The sequence below is a fragment of the Bos indicus genome, chromosome 7 (assembly GCF_029378745.1).
Source record: "Bos indicus isolate NIAB-ARS_2022 breed Sahiwal x Tharparkar chromosome 7, NIAB-ARS_B.indTharparkar_mat_pri_1.0, whole genome shotgun sequence".
Lineage (NCBI taxonomy): Eukaryota > Metazoa > Chordata > Mammalia > Artiodactyla > Bovidae > Bos > Bos indicus.
In genome coordinates this window covers 43925192-43950459 of record NC_091766.1, presented here as the reverse complement: position 1 = coordinate 43950459, position 25268 = coordinate 43925192, and the positions used below count along the sequence as shown (strand labels likewise).

The following is a 25268-nucleotide window of genomic DNA, read 5'->3' as shown; positions in this document are numbered from 1 at the left end:
AGGGCGCGCGCGTCGTTACCTGACAGCCTCCGCCGCGGCCGTGGCCCCGGGGCCGGACTGGGCGGCTCGGGCTCCCTCAGCAGCGCTGCGCGGACCCCCGCTCCGGACCCTGTTCGCGCTCCGGCTCTGGCTCCGGCGCCCGCCTGGGTCCCCGCTCCCGCTCCCGCGCCGCCGCCGCCGCCGGCCTCCGCATGTTGGGCGCGGGCAGTCCCCGCCGCGCGGGCGCCCGGCTCGCCCCGGTCTCGCAGCGTCGCCCGCGGCCCGCGCTTACGCCGCCAGCGTCGCGGGGGAGGGCCCGGCGCCCACTGCGCAGCCGCTGGAGGCCTTGGGGCGCGCACGAGACGTCACCGAGGGCGGGGCCGGGGCGGCGCGCCCGCCGCTTTGCGGCAGCGGGTGACGCCGCGCGACAACCGCCGCGCTTTGCGGCCGCTCCGGGGTGGCCGGGCCACAGCCCGCCGGACTACAGGAGGCCCGCGGCCGTGAGGACACGCAGGGGCTGAGAAAGAACTGGGGCCGAGAAAGAACCGGGCCCAGTCCACCCTCCCGGGGGGGCGGGGCTCCCGCCGCCGCCGACCTTGGCCCCCCCCACCGTTGCTATGGTGACGCGTGGCCGGTCGCTCCGACACCGCCCCACCGCGCTTCTGTGACGTCAGGGTCTCGCCACTTGACGTCACGGCCGGGCGGCTCCGCGGGGCGTGGTAGCGCGGGGACCCGCCGACTTCCGGGGCGGGCGGCTGGAGTCGGGTTGGGTGGGGCTGGGAGCGGCGAGGGTTGTAGGTGATGGGACGGCGGTGGGTCGGTGCTTCTCTGCGTCGTAATAAGCGGTGACGTCAATGAGCCAAGGAGGGGGTCACCCAAGGTCCTGGTCCAGCTGGGCCTTCCGGCCGAGCAAGGGCCCTGGCACGCAAGCTGGCATTCAACAAGTGTGGTCTGCAGAGTGCTGGCTCACGCACCGTGTCAGTCAGGGGCGACTGGCAAGGGGCCCGCAGTGAGACCCTGCTCCACCTGGAGCCTCTTCCTGCGGGGAATTTTTTACGGTGGAGGGAGACTCATCCACTCTCGTCTTAGTATTTAAGTGCCTGCTAGCGGCTCTCGGAGAAGGCAATGGCACCCCTCTCGAGTACTCTTGCCTGGAAAATCCCATGGATGGAGGAACCTGGAAGGCTGCAGTCCATGGGGTCGCTGAGGGTCGGACATGACTGAGCGACTTCCCTTTCACTTTTCACTTTCATGCATTGGAGAAGGAAATGGCAACCCACTCCAGTGTTCTTGCCTGGAGAATCCCAGGGACGGGGCATTCTGGTGGGCTGCCGTCTATGGGGTCGCACAGAGTCGGACACGACTGAAGCGACGTAGCAGCAGCAGCAGCAGCAGCGGCTCTGAGACCAGAATGGTGAACTAGACTGTTGGCATGGCTTCCCAGTGGGTCCTCAGTCCTGAGCCCGGGGAATAGACAGGACAGAGACTAAATAGACATGACAGTTTCAGGTGGTGTTATAAGGTGGCTTGGAGCAGAATGACCGAAGGGCAGACCTTAAAGGCCAAAAGCTAGATGTGGCACATGGAAGGAAGATTTCCGTGGTCTCTGATTATCGTCCTGCTGTCCCGCAGCCACAAGCGGGGAAGGAGAATTAAACCTGAGGGGAAAGGAGGAATGGCAGAGCTGTAGAGCTGGTTCTGCCCCACTTCTCCTCCTTCAGCCCCCTTGTAATGTCGACACCTCCAGGAAGCCCAAGTCACGTCCCCGTGTTGTCCTTTCTCAATTGCTCCTCACCCTCTCCAACCTGAACCTACCTTCGTTTCAAATCCACCTCCTCCACCAGCCATGCTAGACCAGGGACCACATTTCTTGCTCACTGCTGTGCCCACACACAGTATAAACTCAGTCTGTGTGGTCACCATGTGTGGTTCATTTGTTATGAACGAAACAACCGACGACTCTAGGGTCCTTCCAGATTCTGGAGAGCCGGGAATTGTATTTCCTCAGACTTCCTGGCCCCATCTGTCCTCTTCTCTTCACTCTTTGACGTTCAAAAAAAAAAAAAAAAATCTGCTCTCCAGTGCTCAACTCCCAGAAGAGCAGGGGGCATGGTAGCCTCTCCTCCAGAGGTGTTTGAGCCTTAAACTTGAGCACCAGCCTTGCCTCTGTAAAATGCACGGTGGCTTGTGCAGATGAAAGACTGTAGAAAAAGCCACAACTGGGGTTGGGCCAGCCAGAGGCTGTCTCACTGTGGGTAGGTAACTGACCCCTTCTGGTCCTCTGCATCTTCATTTGTAAACTGTAACTAATGATACCCCACTCCGGTACATCATGGGAATCCATAGGTTAGTGAATAAAGAACTGCCAGCATAGGACCTTCTGCCTCACATGGACATATATCTAATCACCTAGGATCTGTAAAAAAGCAAACAGGTTTCAAAGCTTCCTCTTTTTTTAACCCACTTCAAGTGCAGCCCACATGTTCCTGCTTCGTTTCGGCTTTGATCATGGGGACACCATTTGGGAAAGTTGGGATAGGAAAAAAAACCTTTTGGGGCTCTGACAAAATAATAACACTGTAAAGAAGATGAGCTTGTCTCCCCATTGCCCCCATCCCTCAAGGGTAAGTCAAACAACATCCCAGCTTTCTAATAAATCCCAGACATCTGTGGATTTCAGCAAGAGACAAACAGGAAATGCTCTCTTCTGTTCCTTTTACCCATGAAAGAGGCAGGTCTATGGAAACATCCCAGGATAGGTTCAGGGCTGCATCCTGGTTGTCCAGCTCCAGCACACAAACACAAGTTGGGGGGCCACGTGCTTTTGTTGAACTGAATGGAAATAGCCCTCCCTATGGCCAGGTCTTTCCCCCAGTGGGGCAGGGACTTGGACACAGATATTCTCATTTTTGAAATGTGGAAAGTGAGGCTTACAGAGCCCAAGTAAAGTGCCCAGTGTCTCCCAGAACTGACCTCCAATTCAGCTGCCCTCCAGCAGAGGGTAGAGGGTGGGCCCAGCACCCCCACCCCAATCCCAGTGGCTGCAGGGGAGATCTGGCAACATAAGCTAACCAGTGATTGGTATTGTGAGCTACGGAGCGTAAAGCAAGGTCAGAAGACAAGAGGCTGTGCGGAGCAGCCATGAAAACTCTGCACTTCCACTGCAGGGGGCACTGTTCTGCCCCTGGTCAGGGAATGCTGCATGGTGCAGCCAAAATAAAAAGAGAAACCAAGGCCTCAAGGATGTAGAAGCTCCTGGGGCACTTCATTCCAGGAGTCTACCCATCATCCTCTGAGAACAGCCCCAAGCAACCAGGTCTGTACCATGTGACTACCCCACCATCTCTGATTGGCTCATGAGCCAATCAGCGTCTCCTCTAGGGACTGGTCAGGAAATTGAGGCCAAAGGATCTGATTTGTGTGAAATATGTCCCAGACAATGGCCTTCTGCCACTGCAGGGTCGCCATTGTTGTGATACAGTGTAGGCTGACCAAGCATCTCAACTTCCCCGGGTCTCCTGGGACCCTGACTTCTCATTGCTAAGACCTGAAATCCCACCAAACTAGAAAGGCTTAGTCCCCTGAGCACAGGACATACAGTGTCCTACTTGTCCCCAAGGGGGGTCCCCATGAGGAACTCTTTTGCCCCACTCTTAGAGGCCGAGGTCTGGGCAGATAAAGGCTTGGATTTATTGTTTAGTCGCTAAGTCATGCCTGACCCATTTTAGCACCCCCAAAATTCATATTCCACCTGAAACCTCAGAAGGTGACTTTGCTTGGAAATAGTGTTTGCTGATGTCATCAATTAAGATGAGGTCATGCTGGATCATGCCTCTTGATGAGGGTCAAAGAGTAGAGTGAAAAAGCTGACTTAAAACTCAACATTCAAAAAACTAAGATCATGGCATCCAATCCCATCACTTACTGGCAAATAGATGAAGAAAAAGTGGAAACAGTCACAGATTTTATTTTCTTAGGCTCCAAAATCACTGCAGATGGTGACTGCAGCCATGAAATTAAAAGACGCTTGCTCCCTGGAAGAAAAGCTATGACAAACCTAGATAGCATATTAAAAAGCAGAGACGTTATTTTGCTGACAAAGGTCGGTCTAATCAAAACTATGGTTCTTCCAGTAGTCCTGTATGGATGTGAGAGTTGGACCATAAAGAAGGCTGAGCCCCAAAGAACTGATGCTTTCAAATTGTGGTGCTGGAGAAGGCTGTTGAGAGTCCCTTGGACAGCAAGATGAAATAGTCAGTCCTAAAGGAAATCAACCCTGAATATTCATTGGAAGAACTCATGCTGAAGCTTCAATACTTTGGCCACCTGATGTGAAGAACTGACTCACTGGAAAAGACTGATGTTGGGAAAGATTGAGGGCAGAAGGGAGCGGCAGAGGATAGCATCATTGACTCAATGGAGAGGAGTTTGAGCAAACTGTGAGAGATCATGAAGGACAGAGAAGCCTGGGGTGCTGCAGTCCATGGGGTCACAGACACCTGAGGCCAGATCACTCCAGGGTCCAGGCTGTGGTCCTGCCCTCTCACCACGCAGGATGCTTCAGAGGATGGTGTCCTTTTAGCATCTTTTGGTCCTTACAGCAACCTTTGCTCACACCTGAACAGGGTCTGACTCATGGTCCCCAGTCACCCACCTGCCAAGGTCCAGCCCCGGCTGATCCAGGGTATTCGCCCACCAATGCCACGGGCATCGGCCAAGTTCCCGTAAATTAATTTACTCTGAAGAATCAACTCCAGTGACCTCCAGGCTGCCTCAAGAAAGGCGCCCAGCTGACCTGTTGGGTGAGCAGAAACCATGAGGCAGTGGAGAAGACATTTTGGGTCTAGTTGGTGATAGCTTAGGTCACAGGAACAGAGATGAAGACTGACCAGGCAAGCAGGCGTGTCTAGGGGTGGCCAGAACAAAGCACCCTGAATGGGTGATTTACTCTCCCCTGGTTCTGGAAGCTAGAAGTTCAAGGTTGAGGTGTCTCAGTGGTGTTCCCTCTGAAGGGGGAAGTGAAGGCCCTTTGAGCATCTGGCAGTTCTCTGACCCTGGCTGCATCACCCCCTCTCCAGCGGCGTTCTCCCAGCCTCGGTGTCTGGGTCCACACTTCCCCTTGGATAAGAACACCAGCCATCCGTCCTGTGTTGGGGCCATCCCACCCCAGTCCCATCTGAACACCCATGTGCACTCAAGGTGACCTGTCCACGTCCTGCTCAAGCGCAGCCCCTCCCCTCAGGGGTCCTGCTGAGGATGCTCTCAGCACAGCCTCCCCTGTGGGAAGCCCTTCCTCCCCAGCAGTGTCCACCACCATCATGAACATGGCTCTCATCCATCCCAGGGCCCTGTCCCCCATGGCCAAACCCCTCGCTGCAGCCTCAGCTCTTCCTGCTCTGAAAGTCGTAGTTTTCCTGGACAGGCTGAGCAGTGGCCCCACATCCTAAAACCTGGAAACTTCCCTGGAATCAGGATCTTTTCAGATGTATTAAAGCTTAGGATGCAGCTGAGGTCATGCTGCTGTGGGGTGCACCCCAAACCCAAGGATGGTTACCTTGTTCTACTTTTATTTTTTTTGGCCATGCTAATCTTAGTTCCCTAACTACAGATCAAACCTGCGTTCCCTGCACCCCTGCAATGGACGCATGAAGTCTTAAAACCACTGGACCACCAGGGAAGTCCTCAGGGATAGTGTCCTTGTAAGAGACAGAAAAGTTTGTGAGAAAAGGCAAAGCCTGGAGCCACTGGGGGCTGAGAGAGGCTGGAAGGCTGCTGCCCTGGGGCCTGAAATGCAGTCTGGCCACACCTGGATCCAGAACCAGGCAGGATCAATCCTTCATTTAGGCCCCAGGTCAGTGGTCCCATCCCAGCCACCCCAGCAGACAAGCTACCTTCTTGACCTGGCCTCCATCCCCTCACCTCCACCCGGTCCTGTGTCCCCTGTATCACCTCTGAGTCCAGGTTGCAGATCCCCTCCCCCAGGCCCACCTGGGCCACCCATCCTATCTGCAGCAGACACTGTTCATCCTCCAGGTGCTCCTGCCCACCAACCTGTGTCCCCCACACCAACGGGCAGCACAGCCCCCACAGCCTCCTCGTCTCACTTGTGGATACTCTGGGGGCAGCTGTGACGGAGCATGGCGGACTGCACCCACCCATGTATCCCCTCTAGTTTGGGAGGGCAGAGGCCAAGATCAAGGGACCGCCTGCTGACCCTCAGCTTTTGGAGATCACAGCCAACCTGGGCTTATAGAGGCCTCACCCCAACTCTTCCTCCACTTTCATGTGGCCCCTCCCCACGTGTCTGTGTCTAAACACGCCCCCTTGTGAGGCCCAGTCCTGCTGCGTCAGGATCACCTGCTCCTGCACGACACTCCCTTAACCACCCCTGGAAGGATCCTGTTCCCAGTAAGTCCTGCTCTGAGATGTCGGGTCAGAACCGAATATGAACTTCGGGTTTCAGCATGCAACAGCCCCTATCAGCATGCAAAGGACCCCTACTTTGGGTCCTTTCTCTCTGGTCATCCGCTGCCCTCCCCCGGTGTCTGTGGAGTGACAGATGCACTGCCCCCATTCCGTGTCTACATGGGGTGTCCACTCTGCCACCAGGGCCCCCCGAGAGTCAGGTGAAGGCCCCTGCAGACCAAGCTGCTCCTACTCCAGCCGCTTCTGTCCTTGTGTCTTCTTCACACCAAGTGGTGCTGGTATTTCATTTTCTGCAAATTTCCTTTTTCAAGTGAAAGCTGTTGAGCGTGAAGAGAACATGACTGAAAGCAAACAAGGGAATGACCCCAGGGTGCAAGGATATGGCCGCCGGCTCCTCTGTGGTGGGTCAGGGCAGGGGCCCCAGGCAGGGCGGCTGGCAGCATGGACAGGACTCAGCCCAGGTGCACAGCATGGTCCTGGTTTATCCCTCCCGAGGCCACAGGAACCAGGATCCATGGGAGGAAGGCCCTCAGAAAGCTCTCTTGGAGGCTCACCTGATGCACAAAGGATGTCTTTATTTCCTGGATATTTTCACGTAACAAAAACCACAATGCACAGTGAGGTGCGGGGGCGGGGTGGGTGCTGTGGGCGCACCCTACTACCAGCTCAGCGCCCATCAAAAGCAGCACCCCAGAGAGGGGATGCTTGGCCCCACCAGGAGCGTGACGCTAACCTCATCACAGGAGGTGGCCTTGGGGATGTGAAGGAACCTGGTTTCCCTTCTGGGCCCCAGACCCCGGTGCTCTCGCAGCCGTGGCCACTTTCATGCACCACAGGGCATTCAGCAGGAGTAGCCAAGCAAGCAGGCATAGGGAGCAGCCTCGGGGAGAGACCCAGCGGCCAGTGGGACAGGAAGTACAGCTTGTCCCGAGAGCTGGGCGGCTGGGAGCCAAGGGGCAGTGTCAGGGCACCCGGGGCCTGGCCCACGAGGGCTGAGGACACTGGGAGGCGTCTCTGGCCCTTCCCCTCACAGAGGTGCTGGCTGCTTATGTGGGAAGGAGAGGGCAGGGATTCAGATTCCTAGTAAGGCACGGACTTATTGAGTCTCCCTCGTTCTTGTCCTTCAGGTTGGTGACTCCAGCTCCTGCCCCGCAGCAAGGGAAGGGCTCCACTCTCAAGAGATGCAGCTGTGTGCCATCTGTTTCCAGCGAGGCAAGCTGGCGGCTCCCTCCCCCTCTACCACAGGCTCTAATGAGGCTCTGCCTGAAGGTCCCAGTTCTGAGACCCCACCATGGGACAAGCGTGGCCCCAGACAGGGAGGCTGGAGGCAAGCTGCCAAAGGACGACAGACAGAAGGGGAGCAGTAGTTCCTATCATGAGACTGAGGAGGTGAATCAGCCTCTGGGCCTCCCTGTGGGCTCGCCCACTAGAGGACCAGCCACTCACCACCCAGGCCCTCAGCCTCCCACCAGACACAGAACCCTGGTGCCTGGACAGCCTCCCTCTTCAAGTCACTGGGCCAGGAGCGACTGCCTGGACAGAGGCTGTGAGGGGTGGACCTGGGCTGGGCCCTTCTCCATGTCATCAGTTCTGAGAGGGGTGGCCTGGTCAGCCCCCTGCGACCCGGAGGGAGAGGGTGTGGCTGCAGCACAGTGGACGTCGCCATGGCAAACGGTGCTCCAGACTATGGGGGGGTATCCTGCCAGATGGCAGTGACCAGACAGCTTCCGGGCAGAGCTACCGAGGAGACCTGCCTCAAGAATGAGATGAATGTGGGTTCGGGTCGCCGAGAGCCCCTGAGCTGCCCTCTGAGCTGCGGGGGGGCCTCACCAAACCCAAGGTGGTGGGAGTGGACGGTGAGGGGTAGGTGGGCTGGCGGCAGGTGGGCAGCAGGGCTGCTGGCTCCCCCTAAGGCCACTGGCCACCACTGGCCGGGTAACTGGGCACGGTGGGGTACTCGGGCAGGCTGTTCCCCGAGAAGTTGTTGAACTGGGCCTCCCTGGATGGCGGGTTCCTCCAGGTGCCCGTGCTCCACTCCGTCTGCGCCTTCTGGAAGCTCCCACCGGTCCCTCGGTAGATGCTGTGCACCTGCGGGGGTGAGGATGATGGTGGGGAGGCCACTCAGCTTGCGTGCAAGGAGGGGCTTTTCTTAACCGAGCATGACTAACATGACAACACTTGCAAGAACTTTAGAAAACATGCAGAAGCTGAGGCGGGGGGCTCTGAGGGCCATGCCTACACGGTGACTGCTGCCGGCTTGTCCCCAAGGGTCTCCACTGTCCCAGCCAAGCCCAACACTCGGCACAAGTGCTTCTTCCAGGGAAGGGGCTCTTCTGGGGCAGGTCTGAGGCCTGGCGACTGCCTGGTGACTCCTCTCTCAGCCACATCAGACCCGGGACCCCCAGATCACCAAGGGGGTGACATCATTCTCTTCAATGATGTCCTCAGCAGAGGCCTAGGCGGATAGGCCACTGCCCTCGCACCATCCAGGAAGCCGGGCTCCTCAGATGTGGGGCTGGGCTGTTTCTGGAAGTCTGGCAAATCCCGTAACTGAATTCATTTAACTTGAGGCTCCTGACCAGCAAAGCTGACGGTACTGTCCTTTCCCACCAGAATTCGTCTTTCTTTCTTCCCAGTGAACTCCCAAACCTGGGATGGTGCAGGGGACCCCAACAGGGTGGCCCTACTCTGGGGAGCCTGCTTGGCTTGGAAGCCCCTCCCTTCTGCCCTGACACATCCCTGCCGGAACCACAGCCACCTTGTGTGGCCTTCATCCTGGCCTCTGGCCAAGTCTTCCAGGGTCTGTTCTGCACTGGTTATCCCCCAACCCCCTTCAATCGTCCACACAGTCAGGAGGCTTTGGAGGCAAACATGGGGGGAGCAAGTACCCCTCTGTCCTCCCAGACAGTCCCAGGACCAGCTGAACAGCCCAGGCCTGGAAACCTGAGAAACAGCTGGGACCCTGCAACAAGAAGGCTGGAGGGACCCAAAACCCAGGCTTCAGGAGTTGCTGGCCAGGCTGCAGCACAAGGCAGGTCCAGCCTCCCCAAGCAGGCTACCAGGCACATGGCCAAGAAGGTCACCCCAGGAAGGCTGGACAGGTGCACTGTCAGGCATCAGTCTCTATGTGGTCCCAGGACAACCCTCGTGTGGCCAATGCCCCAGACTACAGTGCACATGTTCCCACTGGTCCCTCAAGGCATCTGGAGCAGGGCCGTCCAGGGAGTGGCCATGATGGTACAGTCAGGGCCAGCCTTTCAAAGCCTGAGCGCTCAGTATGAGGGCAGTGCGATGGATGTGAATTTTCAGTTTTAGTTACTTTCACTTAATTTGGGTTTAACTGTAACCAGTAGCACGTGGCCAGTGGTGGCTGAATCAGCAGTGTGGACAACCCTCCAGGACACACATGCTGGGGGCTCCAGCAGACACCCAACCACCCCAGTGTGCAAGTGGTTACCCTTGGCCACACGGCGCTGTCTGCCCTCCTCCCTGGAAGTCTACGTGGGCAGGAAGGCAGGCAGTCGAAGGCCCAGATCGCAGAGAGTCTGCCCTGCTGTCAGCACTCACTTCACTCGCCAGCGCTTGGCCTCTTGCTCCTAAAACAAGCCAGGACGAGTCCCAGGGCTGGGAGGTCAGAGAACAGGATGTGAGGGAGGAAGTGAAACATCCCGGGAGCTGGAGGACTCACCTTCATGATCATGACAGCCATCATGGCAGCCGACATGGAGAACATGATAGCTGGGAGCAGCATGACCACAGCGGCCCCGACGCTGGTCTGGAAGAAGCCAATGGCTGCCAGCCAACCACTGCAAGAGAAGAGAACATGTGCGGGAGCCAACAGGACCGTCAGATGGGCCCACTACCTCTCATATATAAAGAGCTCCAGCAAATCAACAAGAAAAAGGTAACCCGCCAGCAGAGACATGGGATTCTCATGAGGACTACCATGGAGCCAGTATACTTAGGGAGTGATGCTTAACCCACCCACAAAGACGTGCAAGTCAGACAGAGGTGTCGTTCTCACACCACTGTCCTGAAACATGTCGTGCAGAGGACAGAGAAACGAACCCTACTCTGTCAGTTTGGGCTGCGCCCTTTCTGGAGCACAATGGGGTCTGACCCATAACAAGGCTTAAACATTCATTTCCTTCTCCCTCAACTGTTTTACTCATCCAGTGTCTGTAACGAGGACAATCTGAGGATGATCTAAACATCCACTAGTTGGGCAAAGCATGAACATCAGTTACACTAAGAAGGTGTGAAAACAAGAGAAAGTTGAAGGTCTGGGGTAGATCCTGAGCCAGCACGTGGAAGAACATGAATCTGGTGTCCAGGCAGGCCAGGGGTGGGGTGGGGGGGAGGCAGGAAATAGAGTTCTTTTGAGAATGTTTTTTCTTAGTGAGTAACAAAACCACACAGTTCAGGAAGCTTAGAAAAACACACAATAGACACCTCTCTCCTGTCAACGCCACTCCCCAGCCCAGAGGGAACTGGCATCCCTCATCTGCTAGTTCACTTCCAGAGAGTTTATAGAAACATGTGTAGGGGATTCCCTGGGATCCAGGGGTTAGGACTCTGTGCTCTCACTGCCAGGACCCAGGTTCAATCCCCTGTTGAGGAACTAAGATTACACAAGTCACACAGCAAAAAAAAGATAAAGTGTGTGTGTGTGTGTGTGCATGTGCATGTACACAGGTATACAACCTGCTGGACATGCACACACACACACACACACGTGGACAGGCCTCGCCCCTTTGTGAAGCCAGGAGGGACGTCCTCGCGTACAAATGCACACTGCTCTGCACTTTGAGGGAGTGTAAGCACAGCTGGGGGTCTGGGAAGATGACAGACCTGGAGATAAGGGGGATGGGACGAGGGTATAAGGTGTTCCCCCAGGGCCACCCAGCCAGGAGCTCAAGGGGCCAGAGCCAGGGAGATGCGGATGCAGCCTGCAAAGGCCAGGGGCAGGTCTGGGAGCTCTGATGAAGGTTCAAGAGTTACCATGTGGCCCAGAAATTCCACAGCCAGGCATCCACCAGAGAGAACTGAGAACACGTGTCCACACGGATAGGTGTACACAATGCACAGAAGAACCACCAGCAACAGCAGAAGGGCAGAGAACCCAAGAGTCCACCCACAACAAATGACACACACACTGCGTCCCACCAACTCAGCCACCAAAAGGGGCAAAACCCTGACACTCGCTACCGTGTGGACGGACCCTGCCAATACACTTGCTCAGTGAGAGGAGCAGACACAGAAGGACACAGAGGGTGTGAGTCCACTGATGGGAAACGTCCAGAACAGGCCGATCCACAGACACAGGGAGTGGGTTCCTGGTTGTTAGGGTATGAGCAAGGGACTGCTCACGGGGATGGGGCTTCACTTTGGGGTGGTGGAATGTTCTGAAACTGGAGAGAGTGATGAACCTACACCCTTGTAAACACACAGAACCACTGAGTCATGCACCTAAGCAGCTGCCTTTCTGGGCTGGGAAGGCACCTCAAGGAAGCCCCAACCGTGGAAAGGACTGGCGGTGGGGGCCCCAGTCACAGAGGGTGCACACTCCACCCCACCTGGAGTCCAATGTGGACCAACCACAAAGGCCAACTGTTAACAAGCCGCAGGGACCCCAAGGGGAAGGCCTGACATGGTAGCGCTGTGGGTGAGGGCACTGTGCCCACCACATCCGGTGGAGGCAAGGGCATCAGACGGGTGGGGAGGCAGCTCGGGGTGGACACTCTACCCCAGATCCACAAACTGCGAAGAAGCCCCATGTGAACAGGTCACAAGCAGGCAGGACAGACAGGTCTGAGCCTCTGTGGTCACTGTTGCTTCCTAGTGTGAAGCAGCACTGTGGTCTTTTACACATAAGACGTCTCACAGGTTTTAAAAGGCCTTCTGAATGGACTGACAGGGAAGCGTTCACCCAGCGGATGGTGGAAGTCTGGGGCCAGCAGGGAGGGATGGATACCCAGGGCCCAGGACTGGCCAGGTGTCCCTGTAGCTCCACAGCAACCGTGGACCCCCATGCTGTCCACTACCCCCTGGAGGGGACTTGCGGGACTGTGGCCACCTGGACTGGAGCAGGTGGCTCTCTAGAAGGCCAGCCCTGCCAACCTGTGGGTTACATGAATTCGGACCCCTGGGACTTAAGATGAAAAGTTTGTTTCAAATCACTGAACATTTAATAATTCACTATAGCAGCAGCAGACACCTCATGTGTTAACGAGTGCTAAGTCACTTCAGTCGTGTCTGACTCTTTGTGACCCTATGGACTGTAGCCGCCAGGCTCCTCCGTCCATGGGATTCTCCAGGCAAGGATACTGGAGTGGGTTTCCATGCCTTCCTCCAGGGGATCTTCCCAACCCGGGGTTGGAACCCACCTCTTTAATGTCTCCGGCATGGGGCAGACGGGTTCTTTACCACTAGCACCATCTGGGAAGCAATGGAAAATGCCTCTCCCAGATCGTGGGGCATGGCCCTTCCAGCTGCTCTCTGACCCCGGGGACACACAGCTGGACATGCCTGCCAGGTTCTCCTGGGGGCTGGGTGACTGGCACGAGAACCACTGTGAACGGGCTGCCAACCCGGCACCTCCCAGGATAGGGGGTTTACAAGAGCGATGAGCAGACTTCACCCTCGTCCAGCCATTGGCATTTTGGTGTCCTGGCCACAGTGTTCAGCCTGAGCTCACATCTGTCCTGCACATGACACATGTCCCCATGGCTGACCCCACAAGCTTACCACGCGCCCCATCCCGAGAACCCGACGGCCTGGATGATGGTCAAGATGAACTGGGCTCCGAAGATGAAGAAAAACGCCATGAAGTTGAAGGAGCTGTCGGATCTGGAGGGAAGCCAATGGCTTTGTTACCAATGCTGGAGGAGAGGGCGGGGCCGAGGAAGGGCCCAGGCCAACTGGGCAGGATAGCCCTGCCCCACCACACCTCCAGTTCCCGCCCCCAGGAGGAGGACAACCCTGACACGCTCCTCACCGGAAGGGGATTTAGGAGGCCCCACTACACCGAAGGACCTGCCGGTACCCTAAGGTCAATCTGATAGGTTCCTGGTGGGTTTGCGATGCCCTGCTGCCCTGGACAAAAGAGGCTGCAAGGGGCTCACATAGGGAGGTCAAGCAAGGGGAGACCTGGGATGGAGGAGGGCCGGGGACCTCGCGGCACAGGGCTGCTCCCGGGTTGCCCCCGAAGCTTTCGGGGGGTCCCCATTCTTACACACAGTTGCTGGAATCAGCTTGGGACCTGAAGCCACAGTGCCCCTTTCGCTTCAGCACAAGTGGACAGGTTTCTGGTTCTTGTCTCCAAAGGGCCCCAGGGGCCCCACCTGACTCCCACTGAGGGTCTGGGATTAGGGGCCACATGGAACAGACATAGCACACGCCTGAGTGCCGAGGGCAGGTTTGCGGTGAAAGCCACAGAGCAAGATTCACAGTAGCCAGAAGGGGGCAGCAACACCAACGCCATCCACAGATGATGGAGAAACACCACTTGGTTCCTGCACACATGGGAGCATCAGATACCCAAAGGGATGAAGCCCAGACACTCGCTACCATGTGGGTAGGGCCTGAGAACATGATGCTCAGTGAGAGAAGCAGACACAGAAGGACACGCAGAGTGATCCCACTGATGGGAAACGTCCAGAACAGGCAGATTCACAGACACAGAGAGTGGGTTCCTGGTTGTCAGAGGCTGAGGGGTTAGGATGGTGCTAATGGGGATGGGGTTTCTTGGTGGTTTGTTCTGGAGCTAGACATGCTGGCTGTCCAGTCTTGTATAAACACTAGAAACATCGAGCTGTTAAGCAGGTGAGCTGAGTGGTATGTACAGTATGTCAACAAAGTCATTAACAAAACAGGGAGAGATGGATGTGGCTTGTGGACCCCAGTACACAGTGTCATCCAAATACGAGAGGCAGGCTCACACCCGGGCCAGGTGGCAGCTGCAGATCAGGGTACACCCCTCTCAGGACTTGGCCCGGAGGGGGGCGTGCACAGTGAGGTCACCTGCTGTTGTTTCTGAGCCAAATGTCAACCCCAGACCCTCCCCAAGGGCCCCTGGAGGGTGGGAGCCACCCCAACTCACCGGAAGGCCTTGTAGGCAGGCCGGAACCAGCACACGTAGCCGCAGGGCGAGAAGAGGAGCAGCCAGAGCAGAGCCAGGCCAAAGTTAGCACCTGAGCCACCCGCGATCCACCAGGCCAGGCAGGCAACGAGGTTGACGCCCAGGGTGGCACAGTAGACTAGGGGAAGGAAGGAGAAAGAGGGCGCTGAATGGGACACCCCCTACTGCTGGGGTGTGGCTCCCATGAGCACAGAGACCTTGGGGCCAGAGAAGGGCCTGGGGGGCCCAGCTCTGTGCAGCTGCCCACCTGCTCCATCCACTCCGGACAGGAGCTCATCAGTGTGTGTACTCAGTTATGTCTGACTCTTTGCAACTCTATGGACTATAGTCCACCAGGCTCCTCTGTCCATGGGATTCTCTAGGCAAGAATACTGGAGTGGGTTGACATGCCCTCTTCCAGGGGCTCTTCCCAGCCCAGGACTGAACCCACATCTCCTGTGGCTTCCGCACTGGCAGGCAGGTTCTTTACCACTGAGCCATGAGAGAAGTTTGTCGGTAAGCTTTATTACTAAACCCTCAGGCTCCCACCCACCAAGCTCAAGACAAGTCCTGGGCCGGGCCTGTCCCGGGCCTGGGTCTCTGGGTGGTGCACCCCTCCCCCTGACTCACACAGCCACAGGCGGTAGATCCTCTTCACCAGGACCTGGTGCTCAATAGGGATTTCGTCAGAGAAGTTCTGGTAGAAGCAGGGCTTCAGAGGAATGAACTTGGGCAACGGGGGGAAGTTGTTCTCCTTTCCTGCAGGGACAGGGGTGCGGAAAAACTCACATTGCAGTCAGCTTGTAGTGGCCCTAGGGCTGTGCCCATCTGCTCCTGGGACCTGTGGATACATCACCTCATGGGGCAGAAGGGACTTTGCCAGAGGGATTAAGCTAAGGCCCCTGAGATGGGATGATCCTGGACTCTCTGGGGAACCCAGTGCCATCACAGGGTCCTTATGAAAGGGAAGGGGTTGGGTCAGAGGCAGAGAGACGGGAGATGCTGAGCCATTGGCTGTGAGGATGGAGGGAGGGGCCGCGAGTCAGGGATGCAGCACCTCTAGAAGCTGGAAAAGGGGGGAGCCGGTGCTCCCTGAGAGCCTCCAGAGGGACCAGCCCTTCCCACACCTGGATTTAGCCCTGTGGTACCCATGTGGGACTCCAGACCTCAGGACTGTCAGAGAACAAATTCTATTTACTTACTTATTTATGAACTTAGTTTCTGACCGCGCCACACAGCATGCAGGATCTTAGTTCCTCCACCTGGGATTGAACTCACACCCTCAGCACTGAAAGCAGGTAGTCCTAACCACTGGCCCTCCAGGGAAGTCCCAGGACAAATTTCTTTCAAGTATCTGAGTCTGTGGCAATTTCTTACGACAGTCACAGGGATACGTGAAGATTCAACAGCAGGGTCCACACATATCCACACTGTTGACTTCAGGGCAGGTTGTGGCACTTGGGACGTGGGAACCCCCTGGGGTTGCCATTACAAAGGACCACAGGCTGGGTGGCCTGATTGGACAGAGGTCTGTCCTGGCTCCGTTCTAGAGGCTGGACAATCAGATCCAGTGTCACAGGGCCACATTTCCCCCCGATGCTCTGGGCGCCCCAGGGTTATGAACCCGTCCCTCCAGCTCTGCCCCATCCTCCCTGCTTCCCTGTGTCTGTGCCCCTGTCTCCTCCATCTTAGGATGTCAGTCCCACTGTTATCTCAGGGCCACCCTGCTCCAACATGACTTCATCTCACAGCCACACCTGCCATTAGGTCCTCTTCCTGGAGTCTGGACTCCATGGGGTTTTTGTTTTCTTGGCCTCACTGCGAGGCTTGTAAGATCTTAGTTCTCTGACCAGGGATGAACCCAGGCCCCCAGCAGTGGAAGCTCAGAGTCTTAACCACTGGACCACCAGGGAAGTCCTGGGACTTCCTGTTTTCCAACATGGAACGCTTCCGTCTTACATGTGGGGCCCAGGGGCCGAGCTCATCTCTGTATGGTCCCTTTAGCACCTGTGCCACCTTGGTGGGCCGTGGACAGACTTCATAGCACAGTAACAAAGTGCTGCCCAGAGCTGCCCACTTGGGCTCCATGTCCGAGCAACTACACAGGTGCCCCCTGGGCTCTGCTGGCTGGGCCAGATGCTCACTGTGCGGACTTGTCACCCTGTTGTCCAATCCAGTGGCCAGAGCAGCCCCGACTCCCATCCCAGGAGGAGAGCGAGGCTGTGCCCCTCCTGGGGTCACAGTGTGCTCAGCCGCCCGGGGAACTTTCCAGATGGCCAGAGAAGCCAGGATCCCCCACTGCGGGGCGCGGGTGGGACTCACCTGACATTTCCGCTGCGAAGACAGGGTGGGAGTGGAAGCCTGCAGCCACCTGGAGGGGAGACAGGCACAGTCAGGGGGTCTCTACAGCTGCAGGGCGACCCCAACACCACCTGCGGATCCAGGGGCCACTGCAGTTACTGCCCTAACTACCAGAGCATCCACAGGGGTCTCTGGGCTCTTGGCTCAAGGCCAACCCAGCCCCACATGTGACCCCAGTCACCACCTCGTGTCAGAGCCCTCCACCCCCACCCCGGGCAGCTTGCCACTGATGTGGGGGAGGCATCTGGGTGGAGGGTCCCAGTGACCCACCACTACTGCCCTCCTGCCCGTCCTCCCCCAACTCCCCCACAAAAGTGAACGTGTTAGTCACCCAACCCCCAAACTTTCCCTTTGTCCACGGATGGCTCTGCATACTTCCTATGGCCACAAAGTCTCCGAGTCACCAAAAACTGAGTCCACACTCATTGCAGTGTGACCTCAGGCAAGTTACACAACCTCTCTGGTCCATGGCTTTTGCCCCTATGAGCTTTGCAAGGCCAAGGACCCCACTGCAACCCAATTGAAATGCCTGGGGACAGGCCAGGCACCCAGCGACCCTGCCCAGGAGCCCGTGTCATGGAGCAGCCCCTCAGAGGAGGCACCACAGAGGTGCCAGTTGCACAAGGACCTAGGAGGCAGACATTACCTTCTCCAGGAAGCGGGGCAGGCAACGTGGCCACACCTGGTACCCAACCAGCACAGCTGAGCTTGAACAGCCCCCAGCACTGGGCACTGGAGCAGGTGCAGAGCCCCTTGGAGGGGGTCCAAGGGAAGGATCCAATGACTGAGAGTCTCCGGGTCCACCCCCGGCCCCCAGCTCAGAGAGTGCCTCCCCTGGGACCTGGAGCCTGGCCCAGCCCAGCCCTCCTGTCGCAGGCCCCACCGGCCATCTACCACTCTGGCTCCAGCAGACCCTCTACCTGCCCAGCCCCCATAGGCAAGGAGTAGCCCTGGGACGGGGGCTCAAGGCATGGATGTCTCAGGGGCCTGCAGCACACACATTTGCTGCTTAGAGTCCTGCACACATGGGTTCCAGGGCTAACCACTCCAGGGCAGGCAGACCCCCACCGGCCCCTCCAGGGACCCTCTGGGCACCTGGGAAGGATGGGAGACTGATACACTCAGCAATATCCAGGCTGATGGGCCCTCTCCTTAGGCTCTAGCCATAGCCATCCAGACTCTGGGGCCCCTCCCTGACTATACTCCACTCAGCAGCTCACCTCCCCACGCAAATCCAGGTATCAGAGAAAATGGCCACCCTGACCCAGGGACTCTCGGCCACCGGGGCCTCATGCCTTTGTTAACAGACACCAACCTGGTTTAAGTTGTTTATTTTCACGTCAAAGCTGTTCCCTGACACCTGAGAAAAGGGGACACAACGCTGGTGACCCCAGGGGCCCACCTGGGTCTGAAGGTGCCCAGCTACTCAGTCAGCTGGACCCCCACTCCGCCCAACTTTGAGGAAGACCGTGTCCAGAAAGGGACGCCCCCCATGTGCCAGCAGAAATAGCATGAGTGTCCATGAGTTGAGACCGGGCAAAAGCCCCTGGCGATGTGAGGAATGCTAAGGAGGGTCCAGGCCAGCACCTATGCCTTGGCGTCCAGCCCGTCGGGGTCCAGTTGGCGGCACTGGGCCTCCAGGATGCCGCGGAAGGCCTGGAAGCGGTGGTTGAGGTCAGGCCGGGCATGCAGGCGGAAGCGGGTACCGAGTGCACCGTCAGGCGAGGGCGCCCCATAAAAGACACGCCGCACCCGAGAGTGGACCAGGGCCATGGCGCACATGGCGCAGGGCTCGCGGGTGATGTACAGGTCATAGCCGGTGCACACGTAGGGCAGCCCGTCCTCGTCTTCATCCAGCTTGCGCACAGAGCCGGCGCGGACAGCCGGCGCGAAGGAGCAGGCAGGGTGGGGCGCCAGGTTGTAGGCACCGCAGCCCTGGCCTCGAGCTACCAGGTCAATGCACACCATGGCAGCGTGCAGCAGGGGGCTGGCGGCGCTGCTGCAGTCGTGGCCCGTGGCCAGCACGCGGCCTGAGGCTGGATCCACCACCACCGCACCCACAGCCCTCAAGCCCTTCGAGGCTGCCTGCTGCGCGGCCCACACGGCCCGCTCCATGTGGGCCTGCATTGCAGCCCGCTCCTGTGCCGAGAAGAGGCATCCAGCCAGGGCTCGGGTCACCTGCCTATCCTCGTGAAAAGTCGTGGGCCAGTGAGTGCGTGCCTCCTCGAACTGGCTCCTGGTCAGGGGCGGCCGCACAGGCACAGGCACCAGGAAGGGCTGCCCCAGGCCACGGGTGTCCACATCCGGCCTCGGGAGGAGCTCGGCCAGCGATCTCGAGTCCCGGGCTGGCCCCGCCAGGCACAGCAGCATTTCCAGCGAGTGTGGGCGGCCGGGGTCAGGGCTGGGCCGCACCCTCTTGAGGTGAGGCTGCGCAGGCAGCGGATGGACTGCTGACACCTCCTTGAGGAGGCGTGAGGTCTGGCTCTTGTCCAGGACGGGTGCAGCATAGGCCAGCACCAGCTCCACAGCCCCAGACTGCTGCTCTGACAGAATCGGGAGGGCTTGCCATGGCGGTTCTTGCTCGGGACTCCCGGCCTTTGCATCTCTGCGCAGCTCCATGACGCTCGGGGCGGGGTCCGTCCTCAGTGGGGCTCTGACTGTGGGAGACAGAGACCGGAGCAGGGCATCATCCTGGGCCGTGGAGGGGCCTGGCGAGCTGGAGGGGTCGTCCCAGGAGTGTGCCACGTCTGTAGGCTCGTCCCACCAAGCAAAAGGCACCAGCTGTCGTGCTCTCACTCACATCTTACTAACGCCGTGTTTGCATAGAGTTTAAACCGCCCTTGTCTGGGTGTCTTTTCTGTCCCCCCCTTTTTTTACCGAGAAATGCCATGAGCAAAAATGCACACTGGATCCCAGAGACTTAATACAAAAGAGAAAACTAACTGTATCGTTAAGTCTCTTTCTGTATTCCACGGACACAGACCAACTCACTACACCACTTTATTCAAAGGCCTTGAGATCCTTGGCTCTTCTTATCCTTGGGGGCCCTGGACCCAGTTCCCCATGGATGCTGAGGGATGGCTGTGTTGACTACATGGCTGAAGTGGGGATACTCTACATGTCTCAGGTTAAATAAACGTATGATTAAGGTTAAGTTCAACCGTTTCTTTGTAGTTTCCCAAAACGTGGCTTCTACACACTTCATGTCATGTACACGTCTCGCATTATATTCCTACTGGTTAGGGCTGCCCTGGATGAGAGCAGAAATGGGCCACAGATGACCTTCACGTGGCTCCAGGGGAGCTCTGTGCCATGGCTGCAGAGCCCGATGCCCTGGCGGTATCTGGGATTGGACCAACCCCTCCCACCTCTTTCCCATGGACGAGGTGTGCTGAGACCGTGTAACAGCCTGCCCCTTACTGCTTCAATGCAGCCTACTCATCACTCCTCAGCCCATGGGCCCTGCAGAGGGCCCGGGAGGTCCTCACCAACCACTCCAGCAAACACACAGTGTGGCTGGGGGCCCCTGGGGTACCCAGGACGCCAGGGCCAGGTCAGGCCCTGAGGAGGGTCCTGGGGGTGCTGGCTGTAAATCCACTCCCAGCACACACCGTGCCCAAGGCAAAATGGCCCCCACAGCCTGCTCTAGGCCACAAAAGGCCCCACTGTCTCCTGGGCAAGACAGACACAGTCCTGTTTGTCCCTCCAAGACTGCAACCTCTGTCTGACCGAAACAAAACAAGTGACAGAGACAGGAGGCTGGCCTTGGACTGCTGCTGGTGGGGCTGCCATCCTCCAGGGAGGAAATAAAAACCACCAGGAGGCCACCATCTGGCCCAGTGACCCCACTCCCAGGTGCAGGCCCAGGAGAACTGAAACACATGTCCACACAGCCATCCACACGCACGTGTTCACAGCAGCATGACTCCCAACAGCAAAAGGTGGCTGCAGGCCCATATGTTTACTGAAAGATAAACACACAAACACCAGGTGGTCCCCTCGCACACAGGAGCGTCCCTCAGCCATGGAGAGGAGAGAAGCCCTGACACTCACTGCCTCGTGAACAGACCCGGAGAACATGATGCTCAGTGAGAGAAGCAGACACAGGACACGCAGGGTGTGATCCCACTGGTGGGAAATGTCCAGAACAGGCCGATCCACAGACACAGAGAGTGGGTTCCTGGTTGTCAGGGGCTGGGAGGTGGGGGGATGGGGGGGTCTGCTCCTGGAGACAGGCTTCCTATTGGAAGACAGAATGTTCTCGAACTAGACAGAGGTAATGGTCATATAATACACTAAATACACTAAAAAACACTAAAAAGTATGCTTTATGTGGGTGATCCCCACACTATGTGAACCGTATCCTAGTAAAGCTGCTGTTCTTTCTGGCGGCGGTGGGGAAATCTGGCAGTCACCAGGGCATGCGTGCTTGCTTAATCCATCAGTCATGTTGGACTTTTTGTGATCCCACAGAATGTAGCCCACCAGACTCCTCTGTCCAGGGGATTTCCCAGACAAGAATACTAGAGTGGGTTGCCATGTCCTTCTCCAGGGGATCTTCCCGACCCAGGGATCAAATGGGCATCTCCTGCACTGGCAGGTGGACTGTATACCCACTGAGCCACCAGGGTCACAGCACACCTCTAACACGGCCCAGACCTCGTGACTGCTGCCAGTGCTGAAACCGCTCCCTGTCTTCACTCCTACAAATGGGCTCCCCAACTCCCGTCATGACCAGGACGGAGGCTGCAGGGCTCGTCCCTTTCCAGAGGTCAAGGGACTTGCCCAGGGCCACGTGCCTGGGAGGGCAGAGCTGCGGCCAGGTGGCCAACAGCTCCCAACTCTGCCTTCTGAGCCCCGTGGTGGGGGAGGGGCTTTACAGATGAGACACAGGTTCCTCCAGGGTGACACACCCAGACTGGGAGCTGAAGCCCACCCAGAAATGGCCCCCACGCCCAGTGATTTGCTTAAATGAACCCCGGGGACCTCAGCATGCTGGGAGGCTTATCTGTTCCTCTTTTCCTCCTCAAAACCACATGTCCACCCTGCCTGTGGGCACCCCCTCATCCACCCCAACTCTGGTCACCCCACTGCCCCACCCTGTCCAAGTGCCCTGCATGCGCACCCCCTCACACACACACACACACACACTGCCCCACACCCTCCCTGCTGTGCACTTGGCTGCTCCACCCAGCTCAGGCCCTTCCCTGGGTGTGTCTACCTCCCGCTGTCCACAGCTAGGGCACCTCCTAAAGGTTCCTGTGCTCCAATGGGGTGGAGGCCAGCCCCCTCCACAATTGTTTATATTTATGGTTGGAGCTTCTGTGGCTGGCACCCACTGTCAGGGCCATGTAAGGCTCAATGGTGTGGGGAAGGTCCAGGAGGGTCCAGGAGACCAGGGAGCTGGGACCCCCCAACAGCCAGTCCCCTCACTGGGTGCCGGGGCCTGAAGCCCAGAAGGCATCAAGAACATGGGGCTTATTCAGTGAGCTGAGGCAGCCTCTGCAACCAGAGGTAGGGGCCTTATCTCACCCCTGGGTGTGTCCGGGCCCTGCCCACGTTCTCCTGGCTGAGACCAGACCTTAGGCCCAGGACAAGCTTCCCCCTCAGTAAAATGGGATCCACCACCACCCTGGCTGGGACAGAAAGTGAGAAAATCCATGAGGCTGGGCCCACCCCAGGGCACAGCTCTTCTCAGGAGCCAGTGCCCTGCGAAGGGCAGATTCCAGGAGGGTCCTCGGAGGCAGTGACCCACAGCTGGACCTGGAAAGCAGGTGAAGCAGGGTGGGGAGCCCTGAGCAGAAGGAACACCCAGTGTTGGAGTCTTGGACTCTTGAACAGTTGAGGCGGCGATGGCTTCAAATATGGTATCCAGAACTTGGCCCCGTGGAAGGGGGAAGGTGCATTAATGTCCACATCTGACAAGCTCCCCAACAAAGCAGGGTCCCCAGATAACATGCAGCATACCCCGCTAAGCGTGAACCCACATGAGCAGATGATTTCTGATTTATGTTAATAAATGTGTCTCATGGAACCTTTGCAATACTTTTATACTACTAATACATATATATATGTGCATGTATTTGTTGTTTACACAAAATTCTAATTTAATGGGGCAACCTGCCTGGTTATTTGCAAAACCTAGCCACCCTACCAGCAGGCCTTTGTGCACGAAAAATCGAGAACCATGCGCATGTCGGGTGTGGCAGACCCAAGGCCAGAATTTTAAAAAGCCTTGAAAACTCACACTTCCCTTAAGTATCAGCAAAGATTATCAATTTTTAGGGCTTCCCAAGTGGTTCAGTGGTAAACAATCCGCCTGTCAATGCAGGAGATGCGGGTTTGATCCCTGCGTCGGGAAAATCTCTTGGAGAAGGAAATGGCAACCCATTCAAGTATCCTAGCCTGGGAAATCCCAGGGACAGAGGAACCTGAGGGCCACAATCCATGGGGTCGGAGAGTGGGACACAACTGAGAGACTGAGCGCGCGCACAAACAAGACGTACAAAAGACTGGGGGTTTCGCCCTAAGCGGGCGGAAAGCTTGTAAACGGACAGCACGGAGGTACAAGGGTGACCAAGACGACCAAAGGCCTGAACACAGTGGAAGCCGTTAGGGCACGGGGTCTCCAAAACGGACGGCAGGGGCGAGCGCACGCGCAGAAGGACGACGGGCGCCGAAAGAGGGGTCCCAAAAACCTGGCCGCCCGGCGCGCACGCGCACATGCGCCCCTCCCCGCGTTCGCCCGGTGCGCGCGCACGAACCTGGTCCAGTTGGCGCCCCCGCCTTGCTCCCCACGCCGCTGGCGCCCCTCCGCAGGCGCGCCCCCTGCCCTCGCCCTCCTCGCCTTCCGCGGGAGCCTGGGTCGTAAAAGCCCGAGACCCCGGGGCTGTGTGCTTACCTGAGGAGACAGGCGGAAGCGCTGCGCTTCACCAAGTCTTAGCAACCAGCCCGCCTGCTCCGCCTCTGCCACCGCCTGGAGCCTCGGGGCACGACGGGAGCGTAGTTCCAGGGGCGGAGTCGGCGCGAGGCGGAGGCGAGGCCGGGACTACAATCCCCACAAGGCCGCGCGCACCACCGACTCATTCCGCCCCTTTCTTGAGCGCGGCTGCTGTGACCCGCAGGAGAGTGAGGCGAGCTCTAAGTTAAGGGTTCGAGACCCAGCAGGGCGGCAGGAAAAGTTGGACCCTGGGAGTCTTTTGGGAAATCAGCTGAGTGAAGATACTGAGGCATAGGGGTTCAGGCCACGTGCTTCAGTCACTCCCAAAGTGCAGTTTGCTGCTGCCACGTGGCTCCAGAGATCCTGACCCCACAGACCTGGTTAAGGTCGGCTTCCAGTTCTGGTTGGAGCCCCAGCCGACCCCGGCCTTATTTTCTCATCTCTGCAGTAGACGAAGAGGATCTGTTGACACTCCTATGCAAAACTTGCTAATTTTATGAGCAAATCCAGTTATTCATTCTAATTAGAGATTAAAACCAGAGCGTCTCAACAAGGGGCAGTTTGTCCCTCCACTCCCAGGGGTGGTTACGTGGTGGCTACGCCGGGGGTGAGGGTGGGGGGTCCTCGCATCAAACCTAGGATGTCGCTGAACAAGTGAAAGTGGCTCAGTCATGTCCAACTCTTTGCGACCCCATGGTCTATACAGTCAGTGGAATTCTCCAGGCCAGAATACTGCAGTGCTGCAGTGGGTAGCTTTTCCCTTCTCCAGGGGATTTTCCTGACCCAGGAATGAAATTGGGGTCTCTTGCATTGCTGGCGGATTCTTTACCAGGTGAGCCACAAGGGAAGCCCAAGAACACTGGAGTGGATAGCCTATCCCTTCTCCAGGAGTTTTTCCGGACCCAGGAATCGAACCGGGGTCTCCTGCATTGCAGGCGGATTCTTTACCAACTGAGCTATCAGGGAGGCCTTACAATGCATGCTGCTGCTGCTAAATTGCTTCAGGTCATGTCCGACTCTGTGCAACCCCATAGATGGCAGCCCACCAGGCTCCCCCGTCCCTGGGATTTTCCAGGCAAGAATACTGGAGTGGGTTGCCATTTCCTTCACCAGGATGCCCCCAAATCAGCCTCCCCAATTGTCCACAATGCAGGCTTTAAAGACCTTGGTTTAACCGCACTGCTAAACAAGGAGAAAAATTTGGATTTGATAAAAAGGATCCTGAAGAGGGGAATTTTAATTCTTTCTATTTTTTTCCCCTGCTCCCCTCCTTCAAAAACCAAAGAATCAAAAAACAAACAAGGAATCCTCTGGCAAGATACATCCAATGTCTGGAAGCTGGTGGCTGGAGGAGAGAACCCTCCTCCTGTAGTCCCCACCGCAGCCCAGCTCCTCAACCCTACAGGGCCCTGAGAGTCCATCCTCTGTGTTTCTCCTCTTAAT

At 57.4% G+C, this 25268-nt stretch overlaps 3 protein-coding genes across 6 annotated transcripts in view; all 3 read right to left on the bottom strand.

Moving 5' to 3' along the window:
* The window catches only part of CSNK1G2 (casein kinase 1 gamma 2), a 31335-nt gene extending 31098 nt beyond the window's left edge, over window positions 1-237 (bottom strand). For 2 of the 3 annotated variants that reach the window (XR_011567668.1, XM_019964896.2), the window contains exon 1: window positions 20-160. The gene's annotated coding sequence lies outside the window, so the exon portion shown is untranslated. Of the gene's footprint in view, window positions 1-19 lie in introns of all 3 variants that reach the window. The other variant, XM_070793576.1, reaches the window with a different exon arrangement.
* A 6723-nt stretch (window positions 238-6960) lies between these two features.
* SCAMP4 (secretory carrier membrane protein 4) lies at window positions 6961-23896 on the bottom strand. Of its 2 annotated transcripts, none has more exons than XM_070793572.1 (7): window positions 23787-23896; window positions 16847-16895; window positions 15155-15283; window positions 14507-14663; window positions 13153-13254; window positions 10094-10211; window positions 6961-8493 (listed from the first exon to the last, which is right to left on the bottom strand). In XM_070793572.1, exons 2-7 carry the CDS (start codon window positions 16851-16853, stop codon window positions 8314-8316), a joined length of 693 nt encoding a protein of 230 aa, XP_070649673.1. In that variant the 5' UTR covers window positions 16854-16895; window positions 23787-23896; the 3' UTR covers window positions 6961-8313. The 2 variants fall into 2 exon arrangements, with proteins under 2 accessions (XP_070649673.1, XP_070649674.1); XM_070793573.1 differs by lacking the exon at window positions 23787-23896 and adding an exon at window positions 23650-23780.
* Window positions 18275-21963, bottom strand: ADAT3 (adenosine deaminase tRNA specific 3). Its single transcript, XM_070793571.1, is given in 2 exon segments — window positions 18275-19537; window positions 19540-21963. Coding segments are annotated over 2 exon segments (1101 nt in total). The 5' UTR covers window positions 19576-21963; the 3' UTR covers window positions 18275-18472.
* Window positions 23897-25268: the final 1372 nt, after the last annotated feature.